Source organism: Eriocheir sinensis, chromosome 19 (genome assembly GCF_024679095.1).
Source record: "Eriocheir sinensis breed Jianghai 21 chromosome 19, ASM2467909v1, whole genome shotgun sequence".
Lineage (NCBI taxonomy): Eukaryota > Metazoa > Arthropoda > Malacostraca > Decapoda > Varunidae > Eriocheir > Eriocheir sinensis.
This window is the reverse complement of record NC_066527.1, coordinates 14,935,538-14,955,010: the sequence shown is the minus strand read 5'-3', so window position 1 is coordinate 14,955,010 and position 19,473 is coordinate 14,935,538. Positions and strand designations below refer to the sequence as shown.

The window sequence follows — 19,473 nt, the reverse complement described above, 5'->3', positions numbered from 1 at the left end:
ACAGAAAAGGAAATAAAGGAAAAGGAATAAAGAAAAAGAAAATTAATAAGAAAATTGGAAAGAAAAAAGGAAAGGAAGAAGGAAAAAGGAATAAAGAAAAAGAAAAGGAATTAGAAAAAATGGAAACAAAAAAGAAAAGGGAATAAAGTAAAAAGGAATAAAGAAAAAGAAAAGTAATGAGAAAAAATGGAAAGAAAAAAAGAAAGGCAGAAGGAAAAAGAAATAAAGAAAAATCAAAAGACGGAAAAGACTAGGAATAAGAAAAAGGAAAAGAAAAAGAAGAGAAATATAGGAGAGTAAAAAAAGGCAGTAGGTGAAAAAAAGGTAGAATTTCCAGGCGTGTTTGAACATATGAAAGGAATAAAGAAAAGTTTTAACCCGGTAGCAGCGACGGGCCAAATCTGTGGCTTTACCGTGTACCAGCGATGGGCCAAATTTCTGCCATGATATAAACCTCCCAAAATAGATGATGCATAAACTGATCACATATGCGTTGATATATATTATGAAATGGTTTGCGTGGGTGATGATTCTTTCTAATTATTTTGCTTAGAAGGGTCTTTAACCTAACCTAACCTAACCTAACCTAACCTAACCTAACTTAACCTAAGAAACATGACCCCCGGCAGCTACCGTGTTAAAAAGGAAGCAGGAGAAAATTACGTGAACACTCTCAAATCTAGGAAACGATTAAAGGAAAGTTAGAAAATATATTAGGAGATAAAACGTTGAATGAATAAATAGATTAAATAGAACTCGAAAATAAAATAATGAGAAAACTTTTTTTTTTTTTTTTTTTTTACAACTAAAGATACAGCTCAAGGGCAACGAAAAGGTGTATGAAAAAAAAAGCCCGCTAATCGCTGCTCCCACGTTCTACAGGACTGTTTGTGAAAAAAAAAATGCAATGGTATGTCGAGAATACGCAAAAAAAAATGTAGAAATAAGTAGGTTAAATATGATAAGTAGTAATACATGTTTATATTTTTCGTTAGTGATTAAAAAAGTTAAATCCGCGTGAGTGTTAGTAGAAAGAATGCTGCCAGAAACCGATGCGAAGTGTTGTGAAAAATGTAAAAACGTGCGAGAAATATTAGAGTAGTTTTTTACAAGAAAGGCCATAAAAAGAAATATGCTAGACTTGTTAAAAAGGAGAAAAAATAATTAGAACGGAAAGTGTTTAATTCTCTAGTAATAAAGGTAAACATATGCCAGTATCAAGGAAAAGTGTAGAAAAAACGTGTTTGGTACGGGATTTATATGAGTTTTATTTTTCTCTTCACTGGAGAGAAAAATATTTAAGAAGAAAACGATTAAATTTCGGGGTTTTGTGAAATATTGAGTATATGCCAAGTTGAAGTAAGTGTGTAGAGAACGCGTCCGGTACATAAATTATTTGGGTCATATTTTTTTCGCGATAAGGGAATATTAATATGAAAAGAATTATTGACATGTCGCGTATTCAAAGCAAGCTCATTTAACCCCCTTGATCAACAGCAGTGAGTTAGTGCAGTCTCCCTGAAGCTGAGTTAAGTCAAGAAAGGCGTTAAATCATGTTTGAGACGAGAAATATTTTGAATTTTTATGATTTTCTTTCATATGATATTCCAATAAATAAGAAGTGAGTGCTCGGGTACTAAAAAAGAATCTTAATCATGTCCAAAGAGTCACAAAAAAACGTAAACTCGTCTGTGATACCAAGAATATTCGCGTTTTACTTTTTTTTTTTTTTTTTTTTTTTTTTACCTTTTCAGCTTTTCGACCTCGTTTTCCGGGTGGTATTAGCTTTTGGATATATTATTTTAACGACTTTATCAATTTGTTATTTTTCTTGACTTTCTTCGGAGTGTCTCTCTCTCTCTCTCTCTCTCTCTCTCTCTCTCTCTCTCTCTCTCTGTTATCTATATCTATGTTGTTGTTTTTTACTTATCTCATTTCGTACGTGTGTTATCCATTGAGTCTCCATTTCTTTTCCTCTTTTATTTTTATTTTTTTCATGTTCTTATCCCGATGAATGTTTACCCTGGCGGATTTGTTTTCAGTACCGCCTTTCTGTTGCTATTGTTTCACATCTAATAAAAAAATAAAGCAGACCAGATACGCCACAAGTCCGAACTGAGGCCGAAAAAAAAGGGGAAGAATATAAAAGACAAAAAAAACAGATACGCCACAACTCCGAACTGAGGCCGAAAAAAAGGGGAAAATATAAAAGACAAAAAAGAAAAGAGAGAGAAAGAGCGGTGAAAAGTTACTCTGAATAAAATTAAAAGTGTGTTTTTCTCTATATATGTTTTTCTTCCTTTTTGCTTCAACGTATATCTGTGGGTTGTTGTTTTTTCCTTATCTCATTTCGTACGTGTGTTATCTGTGCGTCCTTTGAGTAATCAGCTTTTTTTTCTCATTTTTATATTATTTATGTTTTTATCTCAGCTAAATTTGTTCATCTCTTTTAGCTGTTTCCTCTTTTCTTCCAGGGGCAGGTTTTTCTTTTCTTTTTTATGCATTTTTTTCTCTCCTTTTATTCAACTTTCGATCTGTTATTTACCGTTAGAAGAAGAACCGTATCAGTTTTCCTCTCGGTTCTCCACTAAATGTCTATGTTAATATTGTTATCTGGAACGCCTTTCACGGTGCTCGAACCCAGGGCATCCACGGGCGAGAAGAGATTTATCTATTTGGATTTTTTAGTACCCCAATAGTGTCTCGTTTTCTCTGCATATTTTTTCTAGTGTTTTTATTATGCATTTTACTACTTTCTGTCTTATCTGTTTTAGTACCCCATTACAGTGTCTCGATTTCTCTGCATATTTTGTCTAGTGGGTTTTTTTTATGCTTTTCACTACTTTCTCTCTTATTTGTTTGTATTTTTACTTCTTCTCGAATTTTAACCCCAATTTATACTTAAACACATAGAAGAATTTTATAGTACAGCCTTTCCATTGGTAACTGTTGCATTTCTCTTGTTTTTCTGCTTAATTTGTCCCTTTTTGATTTAGTTTTTCGCCGCTACTTTCTATGATGTTTCTCTTTCTTTCTCCTTAGCTTCCTCCGCCGGCCGTTCCCAATGTTTGCGAGCGCGGGCAAGCCTTTATAGTCCAGTCTCTCCGCGACTCAGTGCCAAAAATGACCGAAGTAGCAATAAAGGCTGTGGTTAGGAGACATCATAAAGCGGTCAGGATTAGCCTGCCAGAAGCCACGCGTTTGGTAGGGTTAAGGAAATGTTGCTGAGTGGGAAGAAAGGATTATGAGGAGCAATACAATTTTTTTTAGTAGACTAGGAACGTTTCTGAATTTGAGGGGTCTTGTACGATGTGAGAAACTTGTGGAAGGGGGAGAGACGTTTTTGGAGAGGGAGAAACAGGTTGTGAAGAGCCTAATAACCGTTTGTGAACCACAAGGAACGTTTATGAGCGACATAAATTTTTCTTTTAAGTTCTTGGGGAACGTTGTAGGGTTGTAACTGGCAGAAGACATTTGAAAGGTGGCTAAAAACGTGTATGTGGATCAAGGAAACATTTGTGAGAGACGACAAACTCTTATGAGTGTCAAGAAAATATTTTACAGAGTCGGGCAACGTTTTGGACTGTCAAGATAACGATGTGAAAACCAGTCAACGTTTTTCACTGTCAAATTGGCGTACAACGTTTTCTAGTGCTAAGAAAACCTTTGTGAGTAGCAAGCAACGTTTTATAGAGTCAGAGAAATGTTTATGAGTGGCAGGCAACGTTTTTTAGCTTTAAAATAGTACTAAGAATGATTGGCAACGTTTTTGAGTGTCAAGAAAACGTCTGTAAGTAGCAAGCAACGTTTATAAGTGGCAGACAACGTTTTAGAGGTTCAGAGAAACGTTTGTGAGTGAGTAACTTTTCTGAGCGTCAAGGGAACTATCAGGCAACGTTAGTAAGGGTCAGAAAACGTTGGTGAGTGACGGGCAACCTTTTTCCCGCCCGTGTCCAGCGCCGACGAGGAAGTCAATTTAGTGTCCCAGGCGCCGTGTCCCCAAAATTTTCGGAAAGTGGCCCCCGTGTCTGAGAAACTGGCACATTATCATAATTACGCTGCTCAGGAGAGAGAGAGAGAGAGAGAGAGAGAGAGAGAGAGAGAGAGAGAGAGAGAGAGAGAGAGAGAGAGAGAGAATGTGAAAAAAATATCGGAGGGAAGACTTTTTTTGCCGTCATTAAAGTGAGCAAGCGAACGAAATTTTGAGAGAGAGAGAGAGAGAGAGAGAGAGAGAGAGAGAGAGAGAGAGAGAGAGAGAGAGAGAGAGAGAGAGAGAGAGAGAGAGAGAGAGAGAGAGAGAGAGAGAGAGAGAGAGAGAGAGAGAGAGATTTCCCTCCTTAATCATGCTCGCAAAATAAGCCTCCCGCCTTTATTATTCCTGAATGATCACCTGGATGGAGGCTGGCGGGCAGGTGAGATGGAGGGGGGAGAGGGGGGGGGAGGCTGAGGAGGCAGGTAGATCAGGGGCCAAGAAAATGTGATACAGGTAAAAGATGATGAGGAAGAGGAGGAGGAAAAGGAGGGTAGATGAGGTTGAAGATGAAGGGAGAGATTGAAAGAAGGGGATGAAAAGAGGATGGGGAAGAGGTTAGAGGAAAAGGAGGGAAGATGAGGTCGAAGATGAAGGGAGAGATTGAAAGAAAGGGATGAAAAGATGATGAGGAAGATGGGGGAGGAAAAGGAAGGAAGATGAGGTTGAAGATGAAGGGAGAGATTGAAAGAGAGGGATGAAAAATGATGGGGAAGATGGGGGAGGACAAGGATGGATGATGAGGTCGAAGATGAAGGGAGAGATTGAAGGAAGGGGATGAAAAGATGATGGGTAGAGGGGGGAGAGAAAGAAGGGATGCTGAGGTTGAAGATGAAAGGAGAGATTGAAAGAAAGGGATGAAAAATGATGGGGAAGAGGGGGAGGAAAAGGATGAATGATGAGGTTGAAGATGAAGGGAGAGATTGAAAGAAAGGGATGAAAAATGATGGGGAAGAGGGGGAGGAAAAGGATGAATGATGAGGTTGAAGATGAAGGGAGAGATTGAAGGAAGGGGATGAAAAGATGATGGGGAAGAGGGGGGAGGAAAAGGAGGGATGATGAGGTAGGAGATGAAGGGAGAGATTGAAAGAGAGGGATGAAGAGAAAGAGGGATGAAAAAAGAAGGGATGGAAAGAAAGAGATGAAGGAGGAGGAGAAGGAGGGAAGATGAGGTTGAGGGTGAATGGGAAAAGATTGAAAGAAAGAGAAGGGAAGAAATAGATGAAAAAAAATAATGAAAAGAAAGAGATGAGAAGAAAAAAAAAGTGAAGAGAATGCCGGGGATGGAAATAGAAAGTAGGTTTGAATAGGTATGCTAAGTCACCACTCCCACCTATCTACACCTAACCCAATCTCCTTACCTATCCAAACTTGCCTTCACCTACCCGAAATTGACCTCTCTATTGGCCACTTATTACTTGTGTCTTTGTGGTTATGGGAACAGCGATTAGCGGGCTTTTTTTTAATCCTTTTTTGTGTGGCCCTTGAGCTGTTTCCTTAGGTGTAAAAAAATAAAAATAATAAAAACATTACCCAACTCTCTCCCTGCCTATCTAAGCTTCCCTTCACCTACCCACACTTAACCCATCTGTCTCCCCTTCTCCACAGGCACACTCGTCACCCAGGTCCAAGCCACAGACCACGACGACCCAAACGAAGGGACCAACGCCCGCCTCGTCTACTCCCTCGAGAAGAACGTGATCGACGAAGAGACGGGCCGACCGATCTTCACCGTCGATGGCCAGGACGGGATCATTAGCACCGCCATCTGTTGTTTGGACCGAGAGAAGGCCCAACGTTATGCCATACAAGTGGTCGCGACGGATGGAGGCGGGCTGAAAGGTGGGTGAGCGGATGGGAAGGAAGTTGATAGGGGGAACAGCCTTAGAATAGAAAAGTTTGGTTGGAATGGAGGTTAATGTAGGGAGGGAGTGTTTGTGGGAATATAAGAGAGATTTAAAGGGTGCTGAAATGTTGATAGGGGCCTGAGTGAGTGTTGGTGGGAATATAAGAGGTGTTAGTGGAATGTAAGAGATGGAAGAGGCTGACATATGGATAGGGGCCGGAGGGAGTGTTGGTGGGAATATAAGAGAGATATAAAGGGGGCTGAAATGTGGATAGGGGCCGGAGGGAGTGTTGGTGGGAATATAATGGAGATGGAAGAGAGATGGAAATGGGAGAGGAGCAGGGAGTGTGTATGAGTGGAAATGTAAATGGTATGAAGGAGGACTGAAAGGTGGTGAGGAGATGGGAGAGAGTGTTAAAGAGAATATAAGGGAGATGGAAGGGGGCTGGAAGGGGAGAGGAGATGGGAGTGAGTGTGGATGGGGATGCTTGTGAGAGGTGGATTAGGGTAGAAGGAAAGGGTGGAGTGGTGGTTAGTGTAGCTGGATGAGTAGGTGGAGTTTGTTGTTGGTGATGTGGATGAAGGTGGATATGTGATGGTGGAGATTTATTTGTCTGTTTGTTTCTTTGTTTTAATCTGTATTTTAAGTTGTTGTTTTTTGTTCTGGGGAATATTTTTGTGTGTTTGTTTGTATGTGTTTTTTTTTTTTGTCGTGTTTTATCTTTGTCTCACTTTTTTCTATACGTTTATCCTTTGTCGTGTTTTCCCCTTTTATTATTCTATTTTTTTCATTCTTTATTGTTTTCTTTTTCCCTTTTTTCTCGTATTCTAGTGTGTGTGTGTGTGTGTGTGTGTGTGTGTGTGTGTGTGTGTGTGTGTGTGTGTGTGTGTGTGTGTGTGTGTGTGTGTGTGTCTGAGTTTTTTTCTCTCTCTCTCTCTCTCTCTCTCTCTCTCTCTCTCTCTCTCTCTCTCTCTCTGTTTGTTTGTTTGTTTATTTGTTTCCTTTCGCTCAGGTCTTATTAAACTTTCTCTCATTTTTTTCTCATTTTTTTCTCTTTTTTTTTGTCTTTTATTTTTTTTCTATTATACATCTTCAATGCTCCTTGTTTTCTTTGTTTTCTTCCTTATACTTCTTTTTACTTTTTCTTTACTTTTTCTTTTTATATTTTTACCTTTTTTACTTTTCCATCTATCTATCTATATTTTCTTTATTATTTTTCCCTTCTTTCCATCATTCTCTGTTTTCCTTACCAACTATTTTCCTTTCCATCTATGCTCATGTCCTCTCCCCCTCTCCTCCCTCTTCCTCCCTCCCTTCCTTCCTTCCTTCCTTCTTCTTTCTCATATGTCTTTATCCTTTCTCATCATCATTTTAGTAAGCTCTATGTCCTATTTATCATGCAGTTTACTTTACTTATCATTCTCCTCCTCCTCCTCCTCCTCTTCCTCTTCTTCCTCTTCTTCCGTATGGTGCTCTTCTTCCTCTTCTTCCTCATTCCTTCTTTCATACTATTTATCATCTTTTCTCTTATTTTGTCTGTCTATATCTTTCCTCCTTCTTTTTCCTCTATCTATCTATCTGTTTCTCATTTTCCTCTTCCTCCTCCTCTTCTTCCTCTTCTTCCTGCTTCCTGCTATCACAAAATTTCTCATTCTTTTCTCTTTATCTATCTATATCTTCCCCTCTTTCTTCCTCCTCTATCTATCTATCTATTTCTCATTTTCCTCTTCCTTCTCCTCTTTTCCTCCTCTTCTTCCTCATGTTGCTTTTCTTCCTCCCCTTCTTTCTTTTTTTTTCTTTCCTACTTTTACACTTTCTCTCCTTTCGTCTTTTCTATCTTTCTATCTGTCTATCTGTCTGTCTATCTCCTCCCTCTCTATCCTCTAGCCATCTTTCTATCTCCCTTTCCCTCTCTTTCACCATCCTCCCCTTTCTTTTTTTCTTTCCTACTTTTACACTTTCTCTCCTTTCGTCTTTTCTATCTTTCTATCTGTTTATCTTTATCTGTCTATCTCCTCCCTCTCTATTCTCTATCTATCTTTCTATCTTCCTTTCCCTCTCCCTCACCATCTTTTTTGTATCTATCTCTATCTAACTATCTATCTATCTATATCCCTCTTCTCCATCATCCTTTCCTATCCCCATCAATCTCTTCACCTCCTCATTCTCTTTCCTCTCTACCTATTCCGCCACCCCTTCCCTCATCCTCACCACCATCACCACCACAGCACACCCATCCCATATCTTCCTTCCACACACCTGTCTCCTATACCTGCCCCATCCCATAACCCTTACCTGTATATGTTACCCCTTACATACAGTACCTTCACTTTTTTTCCTTATTTTTCCCTTACCATTTTTCCTTCATTTCCCTTACTCCCATTTTTCATCCCTTCCATTCCCCCTCACTTCCTGTTTTATTTTTTTTATTTCCTGTTATTCCACCTGTCTTTATCCCCTTCCTTTCCACCTTTCCATACATCCACTTCTTTTCCCCTTAGCTCTTTTCCTCCTCTTTTCCTTACTCCCCCTTTTTTCCTCGCTTTCTTTCCTCCTCACTCCCCTCTTTACTTTCTTTTCTTACTTTCTTTTTACTTTCCTTACTTTCTTTACTTACTCCCTACTTTCCTACCCTTCCACTTTAATTTACTCCCTTCCCCTCCACTTTTCCATACCTCCATTTGTTTTTACCTCTTTCCACTTTCCCACATCTCTCATACCCCTATTTTTTCCTTCCTTTCCCTTCCCTTCACTCCCCCATTCCTCCATCCACTCCCCTCCACTCCCTTCCCTTCCTATCCCCCTACCTTACTCCCTACCTTTCAATTTCCCATTCTTACACTCTTTTCTTTCTCTCCCCCTCTCACTCCCCTTCCCCTTCCACTCCCCTTCACTCCCTTCCCTTCCTATCCCCCTACCTTACTCCCTACCTTTCAATTTTCCATTCTTACACTCCCTCTCATCTATTCCCCCTCCCCCTCAACCCCCCCCGTTCACTCCCCCTTCTTACTTCCCTTTACCCCCCAGGTACAGGAACGGTGCTGGTGGAGGTGGGGGACGTGAACGACACCCCCCCCAGGTTCCCCCAGAAGGAGTGGGTGCTGGCGGCGGGGGAGCAGCTCACCCCCGACCAACCCCTGGGGGAGCTCGGGGTGATGGACCAGGACCTCAACAACGAGTTCTCCTTCAGGGTGAGTTTGCTCTCTCTCTCTCTCTCTCTCTCTCTCTCTCTCTCTCTCTAATATCTCTATCTCTCTTCCTTCCTTCCTTCCTTCTTTCCTTCCTTCTTTCCTTCCTTCTTTCCTTCCTTCTTTCCTTCCTTCCTTCTTTCCTTCCTTCTTCCTTCCTTCTTTCCTTCCTTCTTTCCTTCCTTCTTCCTTCCTTCCTTCTTTCCTTCCTTCTTCCTTCCTTCCTTCTTTCCTTCCTTCCTTCCTTCCCTATTCTATTCCCCCATTTGTTCATTCTTCTTCTTTTCTCCTCCTTTCCTTCACTTCTTTTCCTCTCCTCTCCTTCCCTCCTTCCTTCCTTTCTTCCTTCTTTCCTTCCTTCCCTATTCTATTCCTTCCTTTGTTCATTGTTGTTCTTTTCTCCTCCTTTTCCTTCACTTCTTTTCTTCTCCTCTCCTTCCCTCCTTCCTTCCTTCCTTCCTTTCTTCCTTCTTTCCTTCCTTCCCTATTCTATTCCTTCCTTTGTTCATTGTTATTCTTTCTCCTCCTTTTCCTTCACTTCTTCTCCTCTCCTTCTCTCCTTCCTTCCTTCCCTCCTATTTGTCTTCCTTACCTCAATCTCTCTATTTCTTCATTTCCTTCTCCCTTCCTCTTTCCCTTCCCTTCATCACATTCATATTTCCTCCGTTACCTCGTTTTCCCTCCCTCCCTTCCCTCCCTCTCCCTCCTTCTCTCCCTCTCTTTCTCTCCTCCCTCCTCATCCTTCCTGCCACATGCGTATACCCATTAATTCTCTCTCTCTCTCTCTCTCTCTCTCTCTCTCTCTCTCTCTCTCTCTCTCTCTCTCTCTCTCTCTCTCTCTCTCTCTTCACTTCTCTTTCCTCTCCTCTCTCCTCTCCTTCCCATCCTTCCCTCTCACTCCCTTTCTCTTTTCCATATACGACAAACTAACAACATTCTCTCTCCCACTCCCTCTCACTCCCTCTCTCCCAGGTGGTTCCGGAGAGTGGGCGTGGCTGGCAGCTGTTCAGAGTGGGCGCCGGGGGTGTGGGCGGTCTGCTGTGGGCGCGGCAACCCCTTGACTACGAGAACCCCGCCCACAGAGCTGGATTCCGGTTCAGAGTGGAGGTGACGGACAGGGTAAGTGGGAGGGGGAGTGAGGAGAGTGGAAGAGACAAAGTTACAGGCGTGGAAGGTAGGCTAGTGGGTGGTGACGGAGGTGTTAATTTGTGGAAGGGTGGAAGTATTGAGCTTGTGTGTGTGTGGAAGAATGCAGAGTGGAAGGGAGGTTAAGGGGTGAAGTGGAATGGAGTGTTTATATGTGTGTGTATGGATAGGGGGAGGTTGTGCGTGGGTGTTAGTGAGTGAAATGGATAGGTTAAGTGGAAAGGTGGATGGAGGTGGGAAATTATGGTAGGTGGAAGGTTAGAGGAGGGAAATAGGTGGATTGGTGGAAAGTAAGGGATGGAAACTGAAGGGGGAAGAGAGATAAATTGTGGAAGGGTAGAGGAGAGAGATAGGTGGATTGATGGAAAGTAAGGGATGGAAATTGAAGGGGAAAGAGAAATAAATTGTGGAAGGGAAAAGGAGGGAAATAGGTGGATTTGTGGAATGTAAGGGATGAAAACTGAAGGGGAAAGAGAGATATACTGATAGAACGGAACACACAGACACACAGATAAAAGAAACAGACAGACAGGGATACACAGATAGCTAGATAGACAGGCAAACGGAGAGAGGAAAAGAGGAAGGAAAAAGGATAAGAAAGGAGACAAACTGAACGATTAAATTAGACAGGTAAACAAACAGACAGGTAAACAGTTAGACAGACAAACAGATAGACGGGTAAACAGATTGACAGACAGACAGACAGAGAGGCAGACAGGCAAACCAAAGGGAAATAAAGGGAAGAGAAATAGAGGTAATAAAAATAAATGGAATGAAGGCTTGAGGAAGAAAAAAAAAGGAAATGGAGAGAAAAACGAGAGGAAAAAATAAACAGGATGAGGAATAACGAGGTACACACACACACACACACACACACACACACACACACACACACACACACACACACACACACACACACACACACACACACACACACACACACACACACACACACACACACACACACACACACACACACACACACACACACACACACACAAAGTAAATGACAATGTTTACTTATTTCTTCCTCTTTATTCTTTTTCTTTCTCCATTTCATTCGTAATTTTTTTTTTATTATATTCTCTCCACTTTTTTTTTTGGCTTTCTCTTTTTTTTCTTTTCTCTGCAAAGCCACGAGAGTTTTTATTTACATTGTTTTCCCTTTCTTTTATTTCCTTCCCTTTTCTTCTCTTTCTTCTTTTTTTCTCTTTTCTTTATCTCTTCTTCACTGGAAAGACTTATTATTCACAAATCCTTTTATTAAGATTATTTACTGGAAAGAGAGACAGAGACAGAGACAGAGAGAGAGAGAGAGAGAGAGAGAGAGAGCATATGCATTTCACATTTAGACCATTTCGTTACTAATTCTCTCTCTCTCTCTCTCTCTCTCTCTCTCTCTCATGCTCATATATGTTTTTCCTTTTATAGACTTGAAAGCACGAGAGAGAGAGAGAGAGAGAGAGAGAGAGAGAGAGAGAGGATGGGGATGTTTTAGTCTGTTTAATATTACAGTGACACACACACACACACACACACACACACACACACACACACACACACACACATTTTTATCATTTCTTTCTCTCTCTATCTCCTTAAACCATAATGGAGTTTCCAATATTCCTTTTAAGATTCTTTTTCTCCAGGGAACGACAGATATTCTCTCTCTCTCTCTCTCTCTCTCTCTCTCTCTCTCTCTCTCTCTCTCTCTCTCTCTCTCTCTCTCATACGGAAAAGATTTTTGAAAGTGTATAAAGATGTCTTGTGAAAGGAGGAGGAAGAGGAAGAGGAAGAGGTGGAAGAGGAGGAGGAAAATAGAGAAATAGAGGAAGGAAAATAACATTCAGTGGACAGGAAAAAAAAAAAAAGCAATAACATGAGACAAAAGACTAAACACGAAGGAGGAGGAGGAGGACGAGGAGGACGAGGAGGAGGAGGAAGAGAGGAAAGAGAAGCAGTTTACTAATATACAATGTCTCTCAAATAGGAAACAGAATAGCATTTTGAGAGACAGAAAAAGACAGACAGACAGATAGACAACAGTGTACACCTTTTACACACACACACACACACACACACACACACACACACACACACACACACACACACAGGTGAGAGTATAGAGCTCAGGTGTGTTAATTTATACTTGGCTTCACCTGTCCAGCTCTTTAATTAAAAAGTGTTACCAGAAAAAAAAATCCTGTGTCGAGTTCAATGAAAATATTAGTAGAGAGATTATAAGTATGTAAGAGAGAGAGAGAGAAGAATCGGGAATCTGAGAGTTTAAAGTTTGTATTGAGAAACCCAACTTTAGGAGTGCAATAGTAGAAGTAATCATTCTCTCTCTCTCTCTCTCTCTCTCTCTCTCTCTCTCTCTCTCTCTCTCTCTCTCTCTCTCGCTATCATTCATGTACAAGTTTTCATTCTTTTCTTCTCTACATCATTTTCTTTTCTTCTTTACATTTTCATTCTAGTTCGTCTTACTATTCCCATCATATTCCGGTTCCCATCACAACCCTCTTCCCATCACACTCCTTATCCTCATCACCATCTTATTCTTCTCACAAACTTGCCCCCATCCTATTCCTATTCCAGTCACATTCCTTTTCCCATTACAATCCTTTCCTCCCTTTCTTCCTCCTCACCGTGTCACCCTTCTTCTTCCCCCCCAACGCAGGGTGAGGACGGCTGGCACTTCCCTCACAACACTGACAGCACCTGGGTCACACTGCACCTGCTTGACTCCAACGACAACGCTCCCACCTTCACCGCCAGCCTCGCCCACCTGTCGCTGCCCGAGGACACGCCGCCTGGGACCTACCTCGCCTCCTTCCCGGCCCACGACGACGACGGGGTGAGCGATGGGGAAGAGTAGGAGAGGGGAGGAAGAGGGAGAAGGAGGGAAATGGAGAGTTATGGGAGGCACATTCTCTCTCTCTCTCTCTCTCTCTCTCTCTCTCTCTCTCTCTCTCTCTCTCTATATATATATATATATATATATATATATATATATATATATATATATATATATATATATATATATATATATATATATATATATATATATATATATCTATATATATATGTTTTTCTATTTATCCCTCTTCCTATCTATTTCTGTTTCTCTTTTCCATGAACGTCCTAATTTCGTTCACTCTCTCCTTCTCACCTGCATTCACCTTTATTTACTTTCACTCTCAATTAGGTTCGTACCTGCGCGGGAACTAACCAATGGGAGCCCCCAGGTAAGCGTCTTGTTATTGCCAGGTGTGCGCGGACGCCTAATTGGCCCTTGTTACCTGTCCTGGGCCACACCTCACCTTTCTAATGAGAGGCTTACCTGTGTTGCCCGCCCAAGCTCCCCGCACACCTGTACACCCTTCGAAGCAAAGCACTACCTGTCCTATCTATTGTGTGCCTCCTTGCCATCCGCCTCCATCCACTCCTCTCTATCCCGTTCCTCTCCCATACCCCTTCTCTCCCTTCATCTCTCCCTCCCTCCTTTATCCGCCATCAACCCCTCTTCCTCCTTTCCTTTCCCTTTCCACCTCTCCCTTAACCTCACCTTCTCTCTCTCCTCTCCTATCACATTCTCCCTTTATTTCCCTCTCCATCCACCCTTCCATCCCCTCCCTTCCCTTCTCTTCCCTTACCCCTTCCTTACCCTCCCTCCTGTGCCCTCCATCCACCCCTCTTCCTCCTTTCCTTTCTCTTCCCACCTCTCCCCTCACCTAACCTCCTCTCTCCTCTCCTGTCACATTCTCCCCACATTTCCCTCTCCATTCACCCTTCCATTCTCTCCTTTCCCTTCCCTTCCCTTACCGTTGCTTTATCCTCCCTCCTTTCCCCTCTTCCTACTTTCCCTTTCCACCCCTCCCCTCCCCTCACCTCACTTCTCTTCTATCACATTCTCCCCTCATTTCCCTCTCCATCCACCCGTCCATTCGCTCCCTTCCCTTCCCTTACCTTACCCCTTCTCTATCCTCCCTCCTTTCCCTTCATCCACTCCTCTTCCTCCTTTCCTTTTCCTTTCCACCTCTCCCCTCCCCTCACTTTACTTCTCTCCTTCTCTTCTATCACATTCTCCTCACATTTCCCTCTCCATCCACGCGTCCATTCTCTCCCTTCCCTTCCCTTCCGTTTTCTTTACCCTCCCTCCTTTCCCCTCCATCCACACCTCTTCCTCCTTTCCTTTTCCTTCCCACCTCTCCCTCACCTCACCTCCTCTCTCCCCACATTTCCCTCTCCATCCACCCGTCCATTCTCTCCCTTCCCTTCCCTTACCCCTTCTATACCCTCCCTCCTTTCCCTGCCATTCCCTCCCTTCACCCCACCTCCCCCCTTCTGTCTCTCTCTCTCTCTCTACCCTCCCTTTTCTCCCTCCCCCACCCTCCCAGCCACCACCACTAATAATAATAACAATAAATAAAGCAGCAGAGAGAGCCCATAAGCATCTGGTCAGCCCGGGAGAGTGAGAAAAAAGGCCGTATTGGATTTAGGTGACCGATAAACCGCGACCATCGTAAGGACCAAGCCGATGTTCTGTTTAGAGTGTGTGCCGATAAGGACCAGATGTGGCTTATTGCGGGGGGGGGGGGGTGAAAAGAGAGAGAGAGAGAGAGAGAGAGAGAGAGAGAGAGAGAGAGAGAGAGAGAGAGAGAGAGAGAGAGAATGAGAGAGAAAGAAAGAAAGAAAGAGAGAGAGAGAATGAAAGAAATAAAGAAAAAATACGAACGAAAAAAGATAAGGCATAAAAATAAAGAAAGAATTAGGGAGAAAGGAAGAAAGAAAGGACGGAAAGTTGAAAGGAAAAATAAGAAACTATGAAAGAGAAAAGAAAAGAAAAAGAAAGGAAAGGAAGGAAGGAAAAACAGATGAACAGAAACAGAGACATAGACAAACAGATAAGCAGAGAGAAAGGGAAAGATAGATAGACAAACAAACAGACAGAAAGAGACAAACAGTAACAGGCAATCCATCCCCGTTTTCTATCATCCAGGGCGGCGACGGGAGGGTGGACTACGGTGTTTCGCCCAAGACGGACCCCGGCGGCCTGTTCAGCGTGAGTGAGGCGGGCGTAGTGCAGCTGGCGAGGGAGCTGGACAGGGAGGCGGCGGAGTTCCACAGGGTCTTGGTGGAAGCGGTGGATCGAGGAACGCCGCCCAGAACTGCTACGGCGACTTTACTGGTGAGTGGAAAAGTGGTTGTAGTGGTTGTAGTGATTGTTGTTGTTGTAGTAGTAGTAGTGGTGGTGGTAGTGGTGGTGGTGGTGGTGGTAGTGATTTTTTTTCTCGACTATTTCTTATTTTTTTGTTTGGGTGAGTTTTCAATCATCCATTCATCCACTTTTTTCGGCTCTTCATCCATTTCTTCATCCATTTCTTAGTTTGGATGAGTTTTCAGCTGTTCATTCATCCATTTTCACCTCTTCATCCATTTCTTAGTTTGGGTGAGTTTTCAAGCATCCATTTATCCATTTTTCGGCTCTTTATTCATTTCTTAAACCATTTCTTAGTATGGATAAGTTTTCAATCATCCATTTATCCATTTTTTCGGCTCTTCATCCATTTCTTCATCCATTTCTTAGTTTGAATGAATTTTCAGCTGTTCATTCATCCATTTTTTCACCTCTTCATCCATTCCTTCATCCATTCAGTCAACCATTCAGTCATCTGGTCATCGATTCATCCATTTATTCACCTCTTCACCCTTGCTTTCATCCATATCTTAGTCTGGCTCAATTTTCAGCGATCCATTCATTCCTTTTTTCTACCCTTCACCCATTCGGTCATCCACTTAGTCATCCATTCATTCACCCATTCGGTCATCCACTTAGTCATCCATTCATTCACCCATTCGGTCATTCACCTAGTCATATATTCCTTCACCCATTCGGTCATCCACTTAGTCATCCATTCATTCACCCATTCGGTCATCCACTTAGTCATCCATTCATTCACCCATTCGGTCATCCACTTAGTCATCCATTCATTCACCCATTCGGTCATTCACCTAGTCATCCATTCCTTCACCCATTCGGTCATCCACTTAGTCATCCATTCATTCACCCATTCGGTCATCCACTTAGTCATCCATTCATTCACCCATTCGGTCATTCACTTTGTCATTCATTCATTCACCCATTCGGTCATCCACTTAGTCATCCATTCATTCACCCATTCGGTCATCCACTTAGTCATCCATTCATTCACCCACTCGTTCATCCACTCAGTCATCCATTCATTCACCCATTCGTTCATCCACTTAGTCATCCATTCATTCACCCACTCGTTCATCCACTTAATCATTCATTCACCCATTCGTTCATCCACTTAGTCATTCATTCATTCACACATTCGGTCATCCACTTAGTAATCCATTCATTCACCCATTCGTTCATCCACTTAGTCATTCATTCATTCGCCCATTCGTTCATCCACTTAGTCATTCATTCATTCACCCACTCGTTCATCCACTTAATCATTCATTCATTCACCCATTCGTTCATCCACTTAGTCATCCATTCCTTCACACATTCGGTCATCCACTTAGTAATCCATTCATTCACCCATTCGTTCATCCACTTAGTCATTCATTCATTCACCCGTTCGTTCATCCACTTACTCATTCATTCCTTCACACATTCGGTCATCCACTTAGTAATCCATTCATTCACCCATTCGATCATCCACTTAGTCATCCATTCATTCACCCACTCGTTCATCCACTTAGTCAACCATTCATTCATCTATTTCATCCATTCATTCATCCATTGCTTTACCCATTCCTTCATTCATTCCCTTACCCTTACACTCAATCATTCAGTCATCCGGTCATCGGTTCATCCATATATTCACCGATTCATCACCGCAGCATCAGCGAATCATCCATCACGCAGACATCAATCCATCACCAGGCCTCCATCAACATTTTTTACACACACACACACACACACACACACACACACACACACACACATGAATATAAAACCCATAGAACCTACCAATTATATTCTTCACTCTTTCCTTTCTTAATTAATCTTGAAACGTGACCAAGACCTAAAAAAAAAAAAGTTGACTAGAAGAAAATCAGAAAAGAATAAGAGAAAATCAGGGAAAAGAAAAAGACGGAGGAGGAAAATATAAAGAGAAAAGGTAGAGAAAATGATGAATAATAATGAATAATGAATACAATAATAATAATGATAATAATAATAATAATAAAGAAAAAGGCGAAGAAGGAAAAAATAGATATAAAATAGAAAAAAATAAAAAACGATGATGAATAATGAGAAAAAGTTACACACACACACACACACACGCACACACACACACACACACACACACACACACACACACACACACACACACACACACACACACACACACACACACACCTGCTCTCACCTTTCCAATATTCCCTCACACCTGACATTTTCTCCATTTTCAGAGCACACCTTGTTTTTGTTTTCCTTTTTTGCACACCTTTTCTCGCTTCCCGCGCAAAAATAAAGTTATCTCTCAACATTACTTTACGTTTCGCTCACTAACGTTTTTTTTTTCATTTACTTCATCGCCCGATTTATTTTATTTTATTCATGGTAACTTTTCATTTATTGGTTATGTTTTCCTTTTTTAATATTTTTTAGCTTTTTAAATACGGACTTTATTTTTTTACCATTTTATTGATGGGAACGTTTGTCTATTTGTAACATTTTCCTTTTTTTATGGTTTTTTTTTTACTTCTCATCACACACGAACCTTGATTTTTTATTGGTTATGTTTTCCTTTCTTAATATTTTTTAGCTTATCAAATACGAATTTTTTTTTATCATTTTATTGATGGGAACGTTTGTCTATTTGTAACATTTTCCTTTTTTATGTTTGTTTTTCATTTTTTATCGAACCTTGATATTTTTATTTAACTGGTGGCAACGCATATTTATTCGCAACGTTTTCTCCCACATACGTTTATTTTATCAATTTTATCACGCAGCAAACGATATATTTACGCTCTTTAGAGATATCCTTACTTTCCCACCAACAAACGTTTTATGTCTTACCTCGCAACGTTACTTTTATACCTCTTTGTAACGTTTCCACACAGACGTTTACTTTTTTATACATACCAGCAAACGTTACTTTTATACTTTTTCGAAACCTTGCCACACAGACGTTTACTTTTTTATACATACCAGCAAACGTTACTTTTATACTTTTTCGAAACCTTGCCACACAGACGTTTACTTTTTTATACATACCAGCAAACGTTACTTTTATACTTTTTCGAAACCTTGCCACACAGACGTTTACTTTTTTATACATACCAGCAAACGTTACTTTTATACCTCTTTGTAACGTTTCCACACAGACGTTTACTTTTTTATACATACCAGCAAACGTTACTTTTATACTTTTTCGAAGCCTTGCCACACAAACTTCTACTTTTTTTTTTTTTTTTTTTTACCTGGAAACGTTAAACCGTATATTTCATTACAAACGGTTTCCAGTCACACACGAACGTTTATTTTTTACCACGATAACTTTTTTTCTCTCTCTCTCTGTCTTACGGTATTGATTTTGCTTTCCTTAGTTTTTTTCTGTTTTGTTCTGCTTATTTTTGCTTTATTTCCCTTTGTTTATTTTTGTTGTTGTTTATTTATCAGCTTTCCTTTTCCTTAGTTTTTTTTGTTGTTGTTTTGTTTGGTTTATTTATTAGCTTGATTTTCCTTTGTTTATTTTTGTTGTTCATTTATCAGCTTTCCTTTTCCTTAGTATTTTTTTGGCTTGTTTATTTGTTTGCTTTCGTTTCCTGTATTTGTTTTGTTTGTTTACTTAGCCTGAGAACACACAAGGATACTTTTTTTTACTCATATTGAAATTTCTTTTATTCACTGTTCTTTTTCTTCATTATTTTCCCCTGCACTTTTGTCGTCCGCTAAGTTATCATTCGTTCGTCCGTTTGTTCGTTTTGTTTTCCCTTTCCCATCAATCACCTGGACTCAGTTAATGAATTACCTGACTTTTTCATTTTTTATCGTTTCCCCCCAAAGCACATCCACCCACACAAAACGTTTCCATTTCTCTCACAAAAGTTGCTTCCTAAATCAATCACAGCGTTAGCGACCCCATAAAACGTTATTTCCCACACCCTCACAGCGTAACCCTCAGAACGTTATTTCCCACACCCTCACAGCGTAACCCTCAGAACGTTATTTCCCACACCCTCACATCGTTATCCACCCTCAAAACGTTATTTC

The 19,473-nt window shown here is 41.1% G+C and overlaps 1 protein-coding gene across 1 annotated transcript in view; it reads left to right on the top strand.

The window, feature by feature from the left end:
- LOC127000983 (putative neural-cadherin 2) overlaps nt 1-19,473 on the top strand; it is a 179,071-nt gene that overhangs the window by 91,256 nt on the left and 68,342 nt on the right. The window contains exons 7-11 of the mRNA XM_050865157.1: nt 5,639-5,872; nt 8,905-9,068; nt 10,038-10,184; nt 12,892-13,068; nt 15,214-15,402. Of these exons, the coding sequence (XP_050721114.1) occupies nt 5,639-5,872; nt 8,905-9,068; nt 10,038-10,184; nt 12,892-13,068; nt 15,214-15,402 (911 nt within the window). The remainder of the gene's footprint in view (nt 1-5,638; nt 5,873-8,904; nt 9,069-10,037; nt 10,185-12,891; nt 13,069-15,213; nt 15,403-19,473) is intronic.